This window comes from Cheilinus undulatus, linkage group 18, assembly GCF_018320785.1.
Source record: "Cheilinus undulatus linkage group 18, ASM1832078v1, whole genome shotgun sequence".
Lineage (NCBI taxonomy): Eukaryota > Metazoa > Chordata > Actinopteri > Labriformes > Labridae > Cheilinus > Cheilinus undulatus.
In genome coordinates, this window is record NC_054882.1 from 38,611,367 (window position 1) to 38,632,823 (window position 21,457).

General features: G+C 41.3%; 1 protein-coding gene across 1 annotated transcript in view; it reads left to right on the forward strand.

Annotated features, from left to right (window-relative positions):
- The window catches only part of eipr1 (EARP complex and GARP complex interacting protein 1), a 120,975-nt gene that overhangs the window by 87,491 nt on the left and 12,027 nt on the right, over positions 1–21,457 (forward strand). The window contains exon 7 of the mRNA XM_041811910.1: positions 15,907–16,074. Within this exon, the coding sequence (XP_041667844.1) occupies positions 15,907–16,074 (168 nt within the window). The remainder of the gene's footprint in view (positions 1–15,906; positions 16,075–21,457) is intronic.

Sequence of the window (21,457 nt, forward strand, 5' to 3'; positions counted from 1 at the left end):
TTAATATCAACTAAGAGTTGCCTAATCTTACTACATCTACTGTCCTGCGGTGCTGGGGTTGTTTATCTCCTCAGACGGCAAGCACATGGCTAATTATGTATGCAAAATGACGTCAAAGCGAATCTATCTCTCTACTGCGCCTGCTCATTACTGCTGGAGACTCTGCAACAGTCTATGCTCTACAGGGAAAGTTTGACCAGAGCTTTCGCATAAAGCAGAATTTTAATCTAAGTGAGGTTTTCCTGGTTAACCAAAGGCTTAATATCATCAGCGGTATGGAGGGATTTTGAGTATGTCATCGCTGTGAGTAATGAAGAGGCTGAATCAAAGGGAACGTTACAACTGAGCATCTGAAACACCGATGCAGCAGCAGAGAGAGAGGCCTACGCCGGCTAATTAGCAGAAGTAGTCTTGGATAAGCTGTTAATGAGAGGAGGACTGGACCGGCTCTGCTGTGGAGCTTTTATCTTTTCGATACTAGTCCAAATAAACCAGGATGGTTGGATTTACTGCTTTATTGGAGGTTACAGTGATATCATCATAGGGACTGATATTAGCAACTGACGGTAAGACTCATTTTTCATTTGAAATACAGAGTTCTAACGCAGTGTCCAGTTAAGAGAGTACTCTTGTTATGTGTTTGGATGCTTCGTTTTTGTCGGTGGAGGATGGTATTTTACTGATGTAAGTTACAAAGAACTTAGTGGTCAATGAGCTAACAGGCTAACGGTGCTAGTGTGACGCTAACTGTTGTTTATGAGTTTAACGTGGGCGTATTTTGTGTAACTGCGTGTGCGAGGAAAAGCGCGCAGCCTTTATTTTGATACTTTAAACCACTTACACAAAGAAAAATAAGAGGTTTACTGTCGGCTTGGTTTCTACTTTCTCGGTTTTGGGTCAGGTCTGGGAAAAAAACGTGTCCTCTCTCCCGTTTAGCGCAGACTTGTATGTATTAATGTATCACAGAATACCAGATTTATGCGTTTTGCTGCTGTTAATGCAGCAAAATAATGTTAAAGCAAATGTCCGGTAGTTGTTCCAAATGGCCGGAATTCTTGAGGACTGCCGGTCATTTTGACCGGGGACAATTAAGTCTAGCGGAAACGCTGATCCATCCTGCAAACAGTCAGTAAGTCCCGTCTTCTTTTTTTCGCTTCCAAAACAAATGCACGCGACCGGGAGATCAGGATCTTTACGGCAGTACGCGCTGGTGTTCATGGGTAATTGAGTGTTCCTTCTGGTAAAGCACTACCGCTTTTGTTCACTGGCGCCCAAAACTTAAAAAAAAGTGAAAGTTACATAGCTTTAAGAAAAGTGATTTATATTTTAAGATGACAATATACTATGGCACAAATGACTTAAAAAATATATCTATTGCTATGTTAAGAGTGGCTATTATTCAAGTTAAATATAAATATGGATATGTATATCTAGCTAACTTTACAATGGACCCTGACTTTCCTGATCTCCATGGGCCCCCAGTCTGGCTAGACCCCAGAAAGCCCTCCCATTTACCCCCCTTCTGGGCAGCACTGTCTGCACATGACTATTCTTGAATATGCATGTCTGTGTTCAACCACCGTCAGGTACAGTGGAGGTCCCCGGTCGCTGGCACCTTTATTTTTGGGGTTGTGGGCTGAAAAGGTTGAGAGCCCCTGGTTTACAGGGATACCTAAAGGTTACAATGAGTTGTGAGAATTATTATAAAGCATTATAAAGAAACATAAGTGCTTTTAACCTTGTAAACAGCATTTATAGCTGCCTTAATAATAATGTATTATAATGTGTTATAGAGGGAAGCTTAATAGAAAGCTATATAATCGTGTTTTGCAGTTTAGCTAAAAATACATCTATATGATTTTTGGTCCATATTCCCCAGCTCTAGTCCAGACAGAATACACACAAATGCACACACTCCCCTACACTCTCACCAGAAACAGTGATTTTTTTCTTGCCAGTGTTTCCTCAAGCCACGCTTCTGCACACCGTGATGATAGGATGTCGCAGGTAAACCATTATTCAAAAGCCCTCTCCGTCATATTTTATTCACATATTCAAATCTATCACCATTATGCAAAGAGTGTTGCCCATTAGGAGTATCATATTTCACATTCTAATACGTGCCATTATGCAAAAGACGTCAGCTGTTTTTGAAGTAGTGGGTTTCCATATGGAGCTGTTGATTTGAGGGTGACCTTTTGAACCCGGCTGCTGTCAAATCGATCATCTGTAACCTTTTCATGCGTCCCCCGCTCCCCCAGACGCCAGCCAGACATCACACTGTAACTCTCATAATGGTGTATTCATGACCTTATGAAGACCTTGGAATTAAGGAATAAAAATGAACAGATACCTTCAGATTTATGATACCGACCCTCCAACGCTCTTCTCTAATGCTGCATGGCTCAGGTACAGTTTAAAGTAGTGATGGTGGAGGCTTCACACACATCATTTGAAGGATTTTTTTTTTTATAACAGTGGCTTCTAAATTTCAGATTAAAGTTGAAGAAATCCTGCAGTTTGAGGCCATAATGCTTACAGAGTTAATTCGCTCTGATTTGGTTATTGATAAGTATAATAACATTATCAATAGCATATGTTTGAACCAAAAATTCTCCATCATTGACAGACCTTTTTGAAGCATGATGTAAAATTTTGAAGGCTGTCCCTCATTTTGACGGACTGGAATAATGAGGATGATCCTGTGTTTCAGTGTCAGACAACCAGCTGCGATGCTTGGGTTGTTAAAATTAGATCGGCATATTTTAACCAAATTCATGGCAAAACTTTACTTGAATAATTTATACAGTTATTTTTAGGCATGCTTAAAATATTTAGATCTATTTTCTTAGGGTGCCCATGAAAAAAATAAAATTCATGTTGATTTTTTTTCCAGCAATTTGTCTGTTTTTATTTGTGTGGGTCTTGGGGTTGCTCAGCTTTTCTAAGCTACAAGTAGGAGGGGCTTCAGGGGAAACAAAGGTTGAGAACCACTGTTTAACAGGACAGGTTGTTCTAATACTCCTCTGTGTTTCTTTGCCATGGCTGTGTTTGTTGTGCTTCCCCCTTTGGTCAGCTTGCTCTTGATTGGCTGTTACTCTGCTCCCTGTTTGTTTAATATCTACGATCTCAAGTCAAAGTACACTATATTGCCAAAAGTATTCGCTCACCTGCCTTGACTCACATATGAACTTAAGTGACATTCCATTCTTAATCCATAGGGTTTAATATGATGTTGGTCCACCCTTTGCAGCTATAACAGCTTCAACTTTTCTGGGAAGGCTTTCCACAAGGTTTAGGAGTGTGTTTATGGGAATTTTTGACCATTCTCCTAGAAGCACATTTGTGAGGTCACACACTGAAGTTGGACGAGAAGGCCTGGCTCTCAGTCTCCGCTCTAATTCATCCCAAAGGTGTTCTATCAGGTTGAGGTCAGGACTCTGTGCAGGCCAGTCAAGTTCATCCACACCAGACTCTCTCATCCATGTCTTTATGGACCTTGCTCTGTGCACTGGTGCACAGTCATGTTGGAACAGGAAGGGGCCATCCCCAAACTGTTCTCACAAAGTTGGGAGCATGGAATTGTCCAAAATCTCTTGGTCTGCTGAAGCATTCAGAGCTCCTTTCACTGGAACTAAGGGGCCAAGCCCAGCTCCTGAAAAACAACCCACACCATAATCCCCCCTCCACCAAACTTTACACTTGGCACAATGCAGTCAGACAAGTAGTGCTCTCCTGGCAACCAAACCCAGACTTGTCCATCAGATTGCCAGATGGAGAAGTGCATGGGATTGGTCACTCCAGAGAACGCGTCTCCACTGCTCTAGAGTCCAGTGGCAGCGTGCTTTACACCACTGCATCCGATGCTTTGCATTGCACTTGGTGATGTATGGCTTGGATGCAGCTGCTTGGCCATGGAAACCCATTCCATGAAGCTCTCTACCACTGTTCTTGAGCTAATCTGAAGGCCACATGAAGTTTGGAGGTCTGTAGTGATTGACTCTGCAGAAAGTTTGCCACCTCTGCGCACTCTGAGCCTCAGCATCTGCTGACCCCGCTCTGTCATTTTACGTGGCCAATGGCTTCCACTTTGCTATAATACCACTGACAGTTGACTGTGCAGGAGTGAGGAAATTTCATGACTGGACTTGTTGCACAGGTGGCATCCTTTCACAGTACCACACTGGAATTCACTGTGCTCAGAGCGACCCATTCTTTCACAAATGTTTGTAGAAACAGTCTGCATGCTTGATTTTATACACCTGTGGCCATGGAATTGATTGGAACACCTGATTTCAATTATTTGGATGGGTGAGTAAATACTTTTGGCAATATAGTGTAGCTCAGATCATCTTCTGAGCAAGTTGGAGAGGGAAAGACAACTTTAAACAAATCAAAGGAAATCTGTCTAAAAATATAGAAGTAGTATTTTTTTAATCAGTGTAGACATTTCAGCCTCATAAATCTACGTATTGTAGCTTTAATTCCAGGATTGAATTTCAGCTCTGAATGTTACAACAGAGGAAATTTTTATCTGGGCTTCAATCTTTAGTCATCTTTTTAATGATGGTGTAAAGATTTTGCAGCTTGTAACCGCAAAATTCACACAGAGTAAATATTAAACTATATTATACTATTAAATTTGTTCCTGTAATCAGGAGTGTGCGGGGAGGTAGAAGAATTCTTTGTTTTTAGTTTAATGCCCTAAGTTTGGGTTTTTTTGTAAGTATTGGGTTTTGTGACCTTCTTTAGCTCCTCATGCTAACCATGAAAATCTCCTCCATCATTTAGGCAGCTTGATGTAATGATCCCTTACTTTTATGCATGGGCAGACTCTCCCCCTCTCCCCCTCCCCCCTCCCTCCCTCTTTCTACCTGCCTGCCCGTCTCCCCCTTTCTTCCTCCCATCTGTCTCTCTCTCTATGCCGGCTCCATCTCAAAGCCAGGCTTTAATTTTGATCAGCGATGAAATGATTGCGCTCCTCTTTCGATTTTTCTTTCCTCCTCCTCCCTCCCCATGGCAGTTGTCATAGAAACAGAGACATGTGTGTTAGTAGGGGTGTGTGTGTGTGTGTGTGTGTGTAATTGTGAGCGTCTGCGTGCCAGTCGATCTCCTCAGTAAAGATTTATCACACAGAGGAAGTCAGGAGACTGTGTTTGAATGAATGTGAGTGTGTCCACTAGTGCTGGGAAATAAATTAGGTTTTTGAAATATATGTTTGTACATTTTCAAACAAGATAATGGAAAACATGGTATCATTTATATTGATAGTTTTTGTTGCATTAAAAAATGTTTTATGTTTCTTCTGATCAGCTGTGTGGGTCTGCAGACTTCTACAGGAATAATAACACCACACCAAGTTAAAACAAAAAACACTGTACACCTTCTACAGTTTATTTATATATTAACCACTGATAGAAGAGCTCCCAATTTAAGAAAAAGCAACAAAACAGCAGTGTACGACTGTCCAAAATCTAACGTTTAGATAGGAGTATTTATACAAACAAAATATAATCAGCAGCTCCAAATCTGAGGCCATAGACCTCAGTCAGAAAAGGGTGGAATGCCCTCTCCAGGTTGGGAATAAGACCCTGCCCCAAGTGGAGGAGTTCAAGTATCTCGGGGTCTTGTTCAAGAGTGAGGGAAGAATGGAGCGGGAGATGCCGCATCACTGCTGCGTCGGCAGCGATGCGGTCTTTGCGTCGGTCTGTTGTGGTGAAGAAAGAGCTGAGTCAAAGGCGAAGCTCTCAATTTACCTGTCAATCTACGTTCCTACCCTCACCTGTGGTCACAAGCTGTAGGTAGTGCCCGAAAGAACGAGATTGCGGATACAGGCGGCAGAAATGAGTTTCCTCCGCAGGGTGTCTGGGCTCTCCCTAAGAGATAGGGTGAGAAGCTCGCCCATCCGGGAAGTAGAGCCGCTGCTCCTCTGTGCTCCTCACTTGACAGACTTGTCCTTGTACAAACTGTGTGGAGGATGGTGGTGTTTTTAAAACTTCAGTGTATAGAGGATCCTCATATTCAGAAATAGCCGCTGCATTTCCTTGTCAGAGTGACACACTCAAGAATCTGCATAGCACTCCAGCCTGATCCTATTACACTTGGGCTGCTGTGTTGATTGACTAGAACTCAGGACGTCTTAGCCAATCTGATAGTGTTGTGGGCGGGACATAAGAGGTGAGACAGTGTGAGGGAGAGCTGATCCTTACAACAAACACATGCAGAGGGGCCAAAATAGCAGGTCAATCATACTGCTTCTTGGTGATATAAAGCGCCGATAAACCTTGCAAACCAGATGGATTCGTCCATTTCCGTGTTTCTCACTGGTGAATCCATCTTGCAAAGCTCCCGTATGAACAGTTTGGGCCCGGTTAGAAAGTGACAGGACCAATCAGCATCCAGGGGCAGTGCTTTTGGGCATGGTGGAGTAGTGCAATTATGGTGAAAGACACTAGCGTGGATGCTGCTAAAGTGCCAGTTTTATCAGAACTTGAAAACCTTTCTTGGTTAAAAGAAGAACAAAGAATAGCAGTGAGTTGTTTTCTTTTCAAAAATGACAAAAGACATGTTTACAGTCACCAGTCACCTGTAATGTGCATTGCTGTTAAAAATACTGATATGATTTTTGATCGGTATTGCCCAGCCCTTATGTGTATATATGAGAGTTTCTACCTTTGTCTCTCCTCTCACACACCTACAGTCTATCTTTTCCTTTATTTACACACACACAACAGTATTTGAGGCTGTGTGTTTTCCCAGTTTTATGTTTTTATCTGTGAGCGCCTAACAGTGTGTGTAATAGGCCCCCGGCCCCTCATCAAACCCCAATCACACACTCACACTCACCCACTCACACATACACACTTAGCTGGGTGGTGTGACTTTAGATGGAGTGTGTTTTGTGGCTTAGGCCGTCCACAGCTCTAATCCTCGGCTCTCATACAAACACAAACACTCACTAGCACACGTACAGACAGTCCCAGGTCGCTTTCTGTGCTATTAGCCTGAGCCAGGGGAGTGCGGGGGTGAGTGTGTGCGTGCGTGCACGGGGAGGATTGCTGAGAGACACCAGTGAGGGAAAGAAAGAGCAAAACTAACCCAATTTCCTGCTCCATTTCCTTTTTCACGCGGCGGGTGCGTCCCATTCCACGGCCGCCCGGGTTGAACACCGGCAGACCTGCAGCAGCCTGGGGTCACGCCTCTTACCTCCGAGTCACATGCAAGAAGAGGGGGGAGGAAGACAGAGGGGTGAATAAAGCATATGCTTCACAATAAACTACACATCATACTACTACATTTTTAATGAGTGAAACTAAAGTTCACCTAAAGTTTGAAGTGGAAACAGATTTACACTTTACTGTTTGGTGCTTGTCTGAAATATTAAAATCAACTGTATATATTTATTTTCATAAATGACCTAAATTCTTTAAAATAATTCATTTATTTCTTAATTTCATAAAATACTGAATTATTTCTTTACCAGTGAAAGGAGAGGTTTTTCAGGACAGGGCCTGTTTTTTTTTTTTTTTTTTACATCACGATTAATTGTATCATCATGTTCCTTTCAACACACTTCGGTTACTCCATGTCAACATCTCCCTGAGCCACAGTGTTGTCTATAAATGCACCACTGCTCCTTAATGTCTCATATATATATATATATATATATATATATATATATATATATATATATACTCCTGCTGGCGAGGGAGCGGGCACCTGCCAGAAAGAAGCTTGGTATGACAGGTTTGTGTAGGGCCACTCTTAGCCTAGCCTGCAGCCCGGCTTGTTTGCCCCACTTCCACCTTCTCGCACAACGCCGTCTCCTCTCTTCCCCACTGACTGTAGGTGTCGTGCTGCTCTGCGTCCTACTCCGTTCAGTCTCCGAGTCTCCGTCGGGAAAGATGTAAACTCTGTAAGCACGCTGTCAGTTCTGGTGTAAGTGTAGGGCTTTGTTTTGCTGCTAGTGATGGAGCGCCAGGCTGCTGCATTTGAACGCACTGCCCCATGCTACCTCACTAGGTAGCATTTAGTAGTCTCCTGTTGATCAGGCAGTTACTGGCAGTTGTTGTTAGCTTTTAAGCTAGCCGGGAGTTGTAATTGAGACTGAGGTCTTCTTTTCACCTTTTTTGGGTTTTTCTTCATGGAGCTTTCCCGTTCTTTCTCTCAAAGGTGTCCTGGACCATCCATCTTCTTGTTCTCATAAGTTTCATCATATGTTGTCAATTTAATTGTGAAAAACACTACAAGTCCAAGACATAACTCCAGAGTGCATCTTTCTTCCTGCCACCTGCTCTGGTTGCCTGGCAACAGTTCAGGAAACCTGTCAGGTAACCTGACACACCAGATAGACTGTTTCAAATATTCATTGCATGTATGCATTCATCTGGTAAAGCTCCTATAGAAGGTGTTGAGAAGGGCAGGACCTAAAAAAAACAGAAATGTGGTCCAGTTCTCATTCAGCTGCCACTTTCCAACAGCTACATCTGGCCTGATAGAAGTCTTGTAGTACTTGAGTCCCAGACTCGGACTTCATTTCGACTTGAGTCCTGATTTGGAGGACTCGTGTCTCAGACCTGGACTCGAGTGCTGATGATTCTGACTTGGACTCGAGCTTTGAATGTGTCAGGACTCGATGATGAAGAGGAGAGCTCAAACCTTTTCTGCTGAAGACTATTTTATTCTGTAATATTTGTTGTTTTTGTGTGAGGAAACCCCTCATAACTGATCAGTGTTCATGCAGCGCCCAGTTTTTTGTGTTCATCTGCATGCGTGTTCACGAGAGTCTAACCTGCTGTCTTTGAAAACAACCAGAGGAGAGAGAGGAGGAGCGGGCAAGCCTGAGTGACAGAGAGGGGAGCTGATAGGTTGATAGGTAGCTTAAACCTGTGGCTCTTCTCTGTTTTCCTGTGGTCATCTTTACAAGATATTAAACTAAAATGCAGCCACCTACCTTGAATTGCTGTAAATCTCCACCAGCTGCTCAGACTGGTTTTATTAGCTGCTGTTGCTGCTGTACAGATATCCTCCTCAGTCTTGGACAGAGTGATTGTAGTGAGTCCCGTTAGTTAAAAATATCAATCCAATGTAGACATCTGTGTTTACATTGGCGAGACAACGCTGATTAGTGAGCTAAACGAGGCAGCATGTGGGAAATTATGATGTGTTTAATGACAACTCAGACTCTAGAGTATCAAAGGTGGGGGTGAAGTTAAGACTTTTTTATGATGTGTTCAAATGCCTCACAGAGAAAATTGGAATTTTTGTTTTAAGTGAGAAATATTAGTATAAGCTAAAGGTAAAGAATGAGTGCTGTTAAAAACGTGTCTCATTTTTCCACCCTAAATACACAAATAATCCTGTTAATGTAACTAGTATTATTGTTGAAGAGTGTGATCATTAAGGAGTATTATTCAGAGTATCAGTATTAGTCAAAAGCAATGATCTTTATCTTGGACTGGGATGTTTTTCAGTTTTCATCGATTAGTCGAAGGGTGATCAGGACTGAAATGTCACTAAAACTAAAAGTATACTTGTCTAGAGACTAAAACTACAAACGGTTGCCAAAATTAACTCTGTCTCTAAGTCTATTACACCATGGGGTCATAGATGTCTGGCTGGTAATGTGAAGAAATTCATACATTAATAACACACATTAGTGTAGCCCACCTGGAAAGCTGGAATGGCTTAAAAATTAGTATTAATTTAACTTAATTTGGCTCTAGGTTTTAGGTACTGGGGACACGACTGATTTTTCTTACATGACTCAGACTCGACTTGGACTTGAACACTAGGGACTGGATTTGACTCAGGCTTGAGGTTTGGTGACTTGACTACAACACTGCCTAACAGCTATTCTGTCAGCAGCCATTGGATACGCAGGCAAACCCTACCTGTAACAAATCAAACCCATGGTAAAGCAGACCGAGAGAGGAGCAAAAACATCTCTCCCATCATGAAAAGCCTTCAGTGTGGCTCTCTGCCCTTGTTTTAATGAAGACATGTTGTTCACTTCAGACAAAACTGCCACTGTGGCTAAGTCCAAGCTAATCTCTCCAGTAGCTGCTATTACATATACCTGCTCACGCAACAACTACCCCTTTCTTTCAAAACATCTTTCCCATCATGAAAAGCTTTTAGAGCTGTCTTAATCTTGCAGAAATGTGGTCATGTTCTGGTAGAATTGATGCTATTTTACAGAGCTATATCTGAGCTAATCACCGCACAGGAGGAAGCCGTAGCAAACAGCTTTGAGTACAGCTAAATCCTGCCTGTAGCTACCGCTACGTTCTCCTCTATTAGCACTGATTGGTCTAAACAGTGTTCTGATTGGCGCAAATGTTCCAGATTGGAGCTTTTCAAGACGGATTTACCTGATGACAGTGGTGGTGTGTGGCAAATCCATCTGCTTTGCAAGGTTAGGGGAGAGGAGTAGCTCTGCCTACTCCCTTGAACAAGGTATTCACAGCGCTACGGGCAGGGCATGGCATCAGCAGAGGTCCACTATGCTCCATGAACCATGATAACTGGTTGTGCCGCTCTTGGAGACAACAACTGTGAGCAGCCTTTGCGACAGCTGACAATGTTTCTTTCATGTCACCGTGGAGGAATTTGGCCCACTCTTCTTTGCAGAACTGTTTTACTCAGCCACACTGGTGGGATGGACTGGCCTGTTTGCAAAATGGACCTACCTGTCGACAGATATGCAATCTGGACATTTCAACTGCTTAATCAGGTTATAAATGATGTGGATCTCTAAAGAGAGACCTAAAGCCCTGCACTATGAGAGGCTGAATGGACATTTGATGCAAGCAAGATTTGGTTTTGAAGTTCCAAATCATACCGAACTATAGTGAACTTATCCAGACTGCTTGGTGGATATGATCGCTATGGTCCAATAGTCTGAACTTAACTCCTTACAAATCTTTTACTTGTGTCCCTAGAATATGTTTGTTTTCTAATCAGCTCTGCATAGCTCTTAGATTTCTCTTACAGAGAGACATCACTGTTAAGATTAATGCCACCCTTAAAGAAGAGATTTCAGGAATTTACATTACATTTTACACAGAAGCTGTAAAACTGTGTTGAAAGTTCCTGCATGTGCATGCTAATTAGTTCAGCTTTATATGTCTGTATGGATATAGAAGGTTATTTACAGTGTGCATGTATGCAAAATGAAAAAAAATCTAGCTCAGTGAAAGCTCTACTTGTTATTTTCTGTCAAGCTGCGGCTCCATGGTCCAGTGTCAGCGACATCACATACAAATACACGCTCAGAGTCACACACAGTCCCTGAGTTGTCTTGACCTAATTGACGCCCAGCGGTCTGCCCCAGGTCATTCTTTTATTCCTCCCTTATTTTAATGAGATTTTTAATTAGCATGTTAATTGCCTAACGTGATCAGCGGGGTGACGATCTAGCCGGCTAGCTGTGCCTGGCATCCAGCTGGGCTGTAACACTGAAGCTTTCCACTCTGCTGAACAAAACCGTGCCAAGCTGAGCCATACTAGGCTAGCCTGGAGAAGAAATGGTGCTGAAGGAAGCAAGTGCTGATTTTCTACTTAGTCTCATGTCGCATTTATGGTGGAAGCAGAGCTCTAGATCCAATTAATTACAAGTTTATTCAAATGGGCCCCCATTCTCTGACCCCCAGTTGATTTCCTGCTTTTTTCTTTTATAAAGAAAACAGCATCAGGAGGCTTCAAAGACAGCCTGATGTAAAATTGCAGCAGAACCATGGAAACGTCATACCGGTACACATAGAAACATGAAGAAAACATGAGAGAAAAGCTGATTACTGCTGTCATTTATGCAAATGCACAAATATAAAGCAGCTTTCTGTAGAATTGTGTCCGTTGTACCCTGTAGAAGTTGTTACATTAGAGACATATTTTATAAAATACTTTTTAAATCAGGTTTTAAGTTTGTTTAAGGTTGTTAAGTTTGAAAAATGATAAATGAACTTCATTTGACCACCGGGAAACACAATAAAATCTTTTGTACCTGTAAATCACCAAGACCCATACTCATCGGCCACTCAGTCATGTTCACTTTGGTCTCCTGAAGGTAGTTCTTCACCAGGAGTGACGCATGTTTTGGGTCATCGTTGTGTTGGAAGAAAAAAGCGACGACCCAGACCCAATCTTGCTGCTGACTGTTTCAGGTTTTCTTTCAAAATCTCCACATATCTTTCTTTCTTCATGGTTCTTTCCACCTGGACATAGTTCCCAGTTCCAGATGCTCTGAAGCATCCCCACATCATAATCCTCCCTCCACCATGTTTCATTGTGGAGATGGTGTTCTTTGGATGATACGCTTCTCCCTTCTTTCTCCAAACATCACCAACATCTCTGTGACCGAAGAGCTCTAGTTTAGTTTCATCTGACCTTCTCTAGTCCTTCTTCAGGTCGTCCTTAGCACACTTCAGTATGGCTTGAAGGGGTCTCTTCTGCAGAAGTTGACTTTTTCTTGGCCTACAACCTCGCAGTCCATTCCTAAGTCCTTCTCTAGTGTCTTTGCAGTTGTTTTGGGCTCTTTAGACACATCTCTCACTAGTTTTCTTTCCAGAGTCTTTGAAATCTTTCTCTTCCTACCTCTGCCAGGCTTTTTCTGGACTGCATGGCTCTCATTGAATTTCTTGATTATACTGTATAGTACTATTATATTATACAGTTCTTGACTCTTGGAAACGCTGTGATAACTCTGTAGATTCTTCTTCTGCTTTGTGAGAATCAACAATTCTTTTTGTCCAGTCTAATCTGATTTTTTTTTTTTTGGTTTTGGCATGGTGCCTTCTCACCTTCCAGGCTTCTGAGGATTTTATGCTGTGTTTTAACTAGGGCTGGGCGATATGGCCTAAAATTTATATCACAATATATTTTTGCTATATCCTGATACACAATATGCATTGTGATGTTTTGAAATGTCCTCTAAAGGGCTGTATAATGTTTAATTCAGCCCCGAATGAAACTAGTTTGATAATTTAATTAGCCTGTTCTATTGGTTTTTTAATAAATTGTATGCAGAAAAGGTAAAAAATAATATAAAGTCAAATTTAGCACAGTGTTTTTATTTGAAAAGGACTTCATTCAGACTTTTACTTATAAATAAAAAATAGATAAAACGTGAAATACTCAGACTTTGACAGTGTATGAACAGTCCTGAAATGTTTTCAGTGTTACGTTTATTATTTCTGATTATAAAATGATTATTTTCCTCTTTAAGGGTGACACAAACCCACACAAAACTCACCAATCCTGCATGCAGCCAAAGGCCAAAGCCCTGCAGTGTAGTCTACCATTCAGGCTCACTGCTTTGATTACATCAGTCCGTTTTTTGTGCTGATAAACGCTTTGGATCACTGAAATCAATCTCAGACACCTGTGATCCTTAGTTTGCCAGGTGAGCCCAATTAAAGGAAAACTACTTAAGAAGGACGTTCCACATTATTAGACAGGCCACAGCAGTGTCAATTTTGGCAGCTATTTTTCATTTTATTCTTAGTTTTAGTCTTTAAATGAAATGCATTTTAATTTTTTTCAAATTTTAGTCATTTTTATACTTTTTGGTTTTAGTCCAGTTTTAGTTGACAAAAACTCAAAATATTTTAGTCTAGTTTTAGTCCATAAAAAGTCCTCACATTTTAGTCTTTACTTTTAGTCCAAGTATTTATTTTCTTGCCTAAATCTGGTATTAAATCATGGTAGTGTGTTCTCTGCACCCTGCCAGACCTGGGGTCCCTGCTTTCTGCAGCTCAGAGGCAGAATAGATACAGCTGCTATGTTTTTTGACCAATTTACCCAGAGTGGAGAAATCTTGGATTTGCATGTCCGACGAAAACTACATTACATTTTAGTCTAGTTTTAGTCATCTTGACGAAAGCAAAGCATAGTTTTTGTCAGTTTTAATCATCACTGATCTGTTTTTGTTAGTCTTAGTCTAGTTTTTGTCATGGAAATAAAAGGCTGTCGATGAACATTTTTAGTCTGGGCCACATGTTCAAGCAATATGGAAAAGAAAAAATGATCTCTCTGCTGCTGAAAAGCCTCAATTAGTGCAATGCTTTGGGCAAGGTATGAAAACATTTCACTGAAACTTAAGCGTAATCATCATACTGTGAAGAAATTTGTGGCATATTAAGAGAACAGACGAGTTCGTGCAGATAAAGACGTAATGAGGAAGGTTTCTGGCAGACAAATTCATGGGATTAAGAGAGCAGCTGCTAATTACAAAGCAGCAAACAGGTATTTGAAGCTGCTGGTGCCTCTGGAGTCCAACAAACCTCAAGGTGTCGGATCCTCCAGAGGCTTGCAGTCGTGTATAAACCTACTATCCGGCCCCCTCCAACCAATGCTCACAAGCAGAAATGGTTGCAGTGGGCCCAGAAACACATGAAGACTCATTTTTAAACAGTCTTGTTTACTGATGAGTGCTGTGCAACCCTGAATTGTCCAGATGGAGGAGTAGTGGATGGTTGGTGAATGGCCACCATGTCCCAACAAGGCTGTGACGTCAGCAAGGAGGTGGTGGAGTCATGTTTTTGGCAGAACATGAGAAGAGAGCTGGTAGGCCCCTTTAGGGTCCCTGAAGATGTGGAAATGACCTCAGCAAAGTATATAGAGTTTCTGACTGACTGCTTTCTTCCATGGTACGAGAAGAAGAACCATGCCTTCCATAGCAAAATTATCTTCATGTATGACAATGCAGCATCTCATGCTGCAAAGAATCCCTCTGTGTCATTGGCTGCTATGGGCATAAAAGGAGAGAAACTCATGGTGTGGCCCCCATCCTCCCCTGACCTCAACCCTATTGAGAACCTTTGGAGCATCCTCAAGCAAATTGAATTATGCTCTAACGGTTGATGACTTAAAAATTATACTGACTGCCATCAAATATTTAGGAAAATCAAAGAACAATACCATTTGCATAATAATTTGAAACATGGTTTATGTCTGCACACTGATTTGGCGCCTCAAAAAGTTGATCAAATCACAGTGCTTGAAACTTGACTTCTTCAGGTGATCTTTAAACTTAAGAATGCGAAGATTGCATTCAGTGGCAGGCTGGATGATCGTGTTTTCACACATCATAAAGTTTGGATTGGGTAGAAGAAAGTCAGCAGCCATGTTGACTCAGAAAATGTGTGTTTTGGTGTTATAAAGCCTGCTATAGAGCCCTCATGCACTTGACAATTTGACATCGGGACAGCTTTTAACTCTCACACTCTTACTGAAAACGCACCTCAAAGTCTGTGAGTGTAAAGACTGGGATTGGTCCACTTTTATAGTCAACACCATAGAGTTTTATAGACTGTTTTTTATTTTTTTGGCCTTTTCTTGTTGGATGTTTTCTGTCACTGTAGTACTGTGGCTTCATCTAAGCTTTAGTAAATAAAAAGACCACAGCAGATTTTTTCTACCTTGTATTTAAGAAGAAAACAATCTGAGCCAAGAAAAATATGAATAGAATAAAAGGAGGTGTAGGCGGCTAGAAAGATGGAAAACGACACAATGCACAGAGCATCCCTCTTCTCGTGTCATTCTGTTAACTTCACTCGAGCAGATACTCAAGGCTGTGCCGTTATGAGGATTGTCTTTATAATTTACCACCACTGGTGTCGGCTGCTTTATTGAGCCTGGCCTTCGCTGACAGACACAGACACAGAGGAGGCTTTGATTTAGCCTGGGAATGTTTGCAAGCTTGTGTGGACTCTGTGAATCACCCTCTCTGTCTCATATCTGCGTCTGTTGTTCCGTCATATCCCCATCTCTCTCTCTCTCTCTCTCTCTCTCTCTCTCTCATCTCTCTTATCATTTCTCTCCTCTTCTTCCATCCTATTTCTTTTCTAGCCACATCTCCCCTAATTTGTCTTCCCCTGTATTGACCTCTCTCTGTCTCCTCTCTAGTCAGATCTACAGCATCGAGAACGCCCATGGCCAGCTGGTCCGCGACCTGGACTTCAACCCCAACCGGCAGTACTACCTGGCCAGCTGTGGAGACGACTGCAAGGTCAAGTTCTGGGACGTCCGCAATGTCCAGGAGCCTGTCAAGACCCTGGAGGAGCACTCGCATTGGTGGGTGGATTGGAGGGGGGAGTTCAGAGAGGTTCAGGGAGGTGGAGTCGGTCCTGTCCTTGACCCAGAGGACCTGAATTCAAGATCCTGTGGTGGCAGCTTTCTGCTCTGTATAAGTGCCCTTGAGGGTCAATTTAAATCAGAACCGGCTCCCCAGCAAACAATTTGAGTAAAAAGGTTAACCCTAAAAACTCAGGAGCAGCCATTTAATACACACAGAATTTTAAAAACCTAATTTCTGAAAAAGTTAGCGCATAAACTAGGATTTTCAAACACTTTTTTAAACCTATACTCAACTGAATGGAGCACAAAAATGAAGATATTTAATGTTCAAACAGATTTTTTGAAATACAGCACACTTTTTTATTTTTATGCCTGCAACACGTTTCAAAAAAGTTGGCCAAGAAAAGTTGGGAGAGTTTTGAAACGCTCAAAAACACCTGGATCATTCCTGAGGTTAGGAGGTCAGCTGATAACAGCTGATGGTAACGTGATCATAGTAATCAGAGTCAGCTTTAAAAAAAAGACAACTTATTTTGATGCAAAAACAAAAATCATAATGAGAAATGAAGTAAATGAAAATAGTATTAATGTAGCAAGTTACTTTTGCCTTGTTACTGTAGCTAAGCCTGCAACATTTCTCCGAGGTGTAGCTTTGGTGTAGTGAAACACATAGAAAAAATGTTGAAAATAGATGTGAGCTGTCACAGTGAAAAAACAATGTAAAACAGGCAAAAGTACGTGATGACTGTGCTGCAGTATTTATAAGAAAGTTAAACTCTCCAGCAATCAAGACAACAATTCCTTATCTGTTTAACCCAAAAAGACATGATCTATGAATAAAGTCTGTTTTAGACAGTATTATTTTATTATAATTGGGATTGAAATCAGATGTTTCAAAATGAAGTCAGATACAAACATCTTGTTCTGAGATATGTTGGGTGAATTATTTAGAACTTCTTTGCAGTCATGTGATCCCAATGATGTGCAGCAGTAGGATGGAGGGCAGGAAGCAAAGAACAACCAGTAGGAATCAATGGGAAAAGAAGGGTGTGTCAGGGGTGTCAAACTCAATCAAAGTAGGGGCTGGATTCTGAATTTAGGTCTAAACTTAGAGCCAAACAGGGTCAACATTTAACCATAAACTGTCATCTGCACCAGTAAAAAAATGGGGAAAACTAACTGAGCACTGATAAATGGTTTTCAGATTTTTTAAAAATCAAAATTAAAAGTTTAACGGCTCAAAATCTGAGGTGAAAGTCAAACTTATTAGTTCAAAAGGTAAAAAACAGAATTAAAAGTCAAAATAATGATTTTAAAGAGCAAATATATGAGATGGAATGTCAAAGTTGGGAGTTTTAAGAATGGAAATAATACAGAAAATTCAAAATCACAAGTTTAAAAGGTAAAAACATGAGTTAAAATTTTGAATTGTGAGTCTAAGAGCTAGTTAGGACTTGAAAAGGTCAAAAGGTGAGATCAAATTGGAAACGTGAGTTGAAAAGGTCCAAATATGACTTTAAATTCATAACTGTGAATTTAGGAGGTTCAGTTTTGATGTAAAAAGTCCAAATTGTGAATTTTAAAGGTAAAAATATGAAATAAAAAGTCAAACAATAAATTTAATTGTGAGATGCAAAATTGAATATATGAAATGAATACAAATTGATTTCCACAATCCTGACTTTTTATCTTAATATTTTTACTCTTTACTTTTTCACCTTTCAAGGGTTCTGCAGACCGAGTTTGACACCCCTGGTCTACATGGGCCTTCTTCCATCTCAATTAGCATCTCAAAAACTTCTGGCCATGATCTCTTCACTTTACAGAAAAGTGATTTTTCCTACAGGTTAACTATTTACTTGGCGTGGAGTGGGTCAACATCATAAATAACCAAGTCCTGCAGACCTCTGACTTCACATCAAGAGTCTTCAGGAGTCTGGTACTGAGCTAAGAGGCTAGCTACATCCCCTTCAACAGCTTTTCAACCTTGTTTGGTCATAAACATGCTTTTCATCAATTTACTATTACGCAAATGAAACTTGTGGGGTAAGTGACCAAGTGATGATAGGCTATAAACAGGCCAGTTGTGTGAGCTGGCTCTTAAAGGTGAATCACAGGAGCTGGCTCCTGATTCAGAGCCACATTATTTTGTTACTTTATTTCAGGGATCTTCTGATACCATTTTTCCCTTCCCGATACAATTCCAATACCAAGGTGTCAGGCATCGGCCAATACCGAGTACTGATCTAATACCAGTGTGAACTTTCTGGACCGACTGTGCACAGTGGCAAATTATTTTAGACCTATATTTGACTCAGAAAATAGAATCATAATGTACAGGATCCCTGTGACCCCACAAAGCCCTTCTGTTGTGTGTGTAGCAACACCTTTCTGGGACAGATAGGTAAGATTGGTACCCCTACGGAAGGGTACCAAACTGAACCGGACCGCTTGGTGGAAACGACTTACAGTGCCAGGAAAAAGTATTTGCACCCTTTCTGATTCCTGATTTTTTTGTATACCTGTATTTATCACAGTTAAATGTTTTGGATCGTCAAACCAATTTTTATATTTCCAAAATTTAAACTATCTGGCCCTGTGTGAAAAAGTAATTGCCCCCTGAACCTAATAAGTGGTTTTTCCACCCTTGGCAGCAATAACTGAAATCAAGCATTTGTGATAACTGGTGATGAGTCTTTCGCATCGCTGTGGAGAAATTTTGTCCCACTCTTCTTCGCAGAATTGTTTTAACTCAGCTATAGTGGAGGGTTTTCCAGCATGAACTCCCCGTTTAAGGTCACATCACAGCATCTCAATTGGATTTAAGTCCGGACTTTGACTTGGCCACTCCAAAACCTTAATTTTGCTTTTCTTGGGCCATGCAGAGGTGGACTTGCTGGTATGTTTCAGGTCGTTGGCCTCAAGATTTTCCGGTAGGAGGCAGAATTCATTGTTCCATCAATCACAGCAAGTTACAATGTTACAATGTTACAATGTCATTTAGCAGACGCTTTTCTCCAAAGCGACGTACATTTGAGTAAGTTGAGCAAGTGGTCCAGGTCCTGAAGCAGCAAGGCAGCCCCAGACCATCACACTGCCACCACCATGTTTGACTGTTGGCATGATGTTCTTTTTATCAAATGCTGTGTTATTTTTACTCCAGATGTAACGGGCTGCACACCTTCCAAAAAGTTCAACTTTTGTCTTGTCAGTCCACAGAATATTTCTCTGAGTCTTGGGGATCATCAAGATGTTTGTTGGCAAATGTGAGACGAGCCTTTGTGTTCTTTTTTGTCAGCAGTTGTTTTGGACTTGGAACTCTCCCATGATGCCATTTTTGCCCAGTGTCTTTCTTGTGGTTGAGTCATGAACTCTGACCTTAACTGAGGCCAGTGAGGCCTGCAGTTCTTTGGATGTGGTTCTGGGCTGTTTTGTGTCCTCCTGGATGAGTCATCGTTGCACTCTTGGAGTCATTTTGGTTGGCCGACCACTCCTGGGAAGGTTCACCACTGTTCCCAGTTTTCTCCATTTGTGGATAATGGCTCTGACGGTGGTTAACTGGAGTCCCGAGGCCTTGGAAATGGCTTTGTAACCTTTTCCAGACTGATAGATTTCAGTCACTCTGTTTCTCATTTGTTCTTGAATTTCTTTGGATCGTGGCATGATGCGTTTCTTTCTGAGATCTTGTAGCCTACTTCACTTTTTCTGACAGCTTCTATTTCAGTGATTTCTTCATTCATCAAATCTGGCGATAATCAGGCCTGGGTGTGGCCAGTGGAATTGAACTCAGCTTTCCAAGAACTGTGGTTAATCACAGTTGACTCATGATTAAGTTAACTGATTATTTGAATACTTGATTAATCATTTAGAAACTGCATTTTGTATTTACTCGGAATGTCTTTGGGAAATATTAAAATTGATTTGATGATCCAAAACATTTCAGTGTGATAAATATGCAAAAAAAACTCAGGAATCATAAAGGGGGCAAATACTCCTTCACGGTACTGTATATGTAGTGTGTATGGAGATCTGGCCCCACCAGTGTTAACATCCTCAGCAACATTAACATATCATGAAGTTGTTTCTTCACATGACTCCCCCTTGTTTCAGAGCTTAACATTGTTCTAACTCAACCATTCCCTCTGTGAAATTGTGTTGAGGGCACAACATTTATCTTACATTTTATAACTTGATTGAAATTGACAAGAATAAAAGAAACAAAAAAAGGAAGAAGTGATTTATAATTTCATTAAATTTTACTGCATAAATGTGTGGAAGGTATTTCCTGCGTCTAATATAATTAAACTGTATTTGCCTGATGGGAGAAAAGCTTTTATTCAGCATTAGAGTGTGATTGAGGCACATTCTGGAAAACTCACCAACAATAATGATAAACACCGTGATAACTCCTCTGCTGCACTCTAGATTGGTTTCTGGTTTTATTAATGACTTTATCTCCTAACTAATGAAATGCCCTAACTACTGCTGGTGCAATAAACTGCAGTTATACTCTAATTACTAATTAAAAAGGCAGCTACTCGTTTTGTCAGGAAGGGTTCAATCACTGTGGGTAGTTTTCATCCAAGTCCTGCTCTGGGTTGTCTTCTGCGAAGGCTTCGGGCGATGCTAAGAGCTGAACACGGTGCTCTGCAGGAGAGAGTGTGTTTGAGTGTGAGTGTGTTTGCATGAGAGATGCTCTCCTGTGTGAGCTGAATGGATGATCAGTGTGTCTGAGAGCCGAACTGGGCTAAACCTGCTTCAGAATGCCACTCACCAGCATTTCTCCTGGCTCTTATCATGGACACATGCATGTGCTGTCTGCATACTGACTCAACTAAACACTTTCAGAAACAACATTAGGAATAATGACCCTCTGTCAACTTAAGAGTACATGAGTTTTTTTTTAAGAACTGCATTTAAAGTCTTAATACGTTGATGTTAAAACAAAATATATGCCCCTGGCCTGTCCACAATCCCCCAAGAATCAGAAAAATCCATTCCTTCACCCCCTCTCTTTCTCCACCTTTCAGAAAATGTGTGCTGAAACAAGACGTTGTCATGTGGGGAGTTAGCCCCGCCCCCAGGCTCGGTTGGCCCTCCCTGCTTGGAAGAAAATTCCACCCTCCACTCCTGGGAGGAGGATCAGGAGAGTCACATCCATTGAGGCCCTTTAGTTTTGAAAAGTTTTCCATAAAGGGGGGGCAAAGATAATTAGAGTTAATACAAAATGCAGTTTTTAAATGGTGGTTTCACCATAAATTAACTGTGATGAACCACATCTTTTGAATGCTGAGTTTGATTTCATTAGCCAAACCCAGGCCTGATTACTGCCAGACCTGTTGAATGATGAAACCACTTAAATAAAACCTGTCAGACAAAG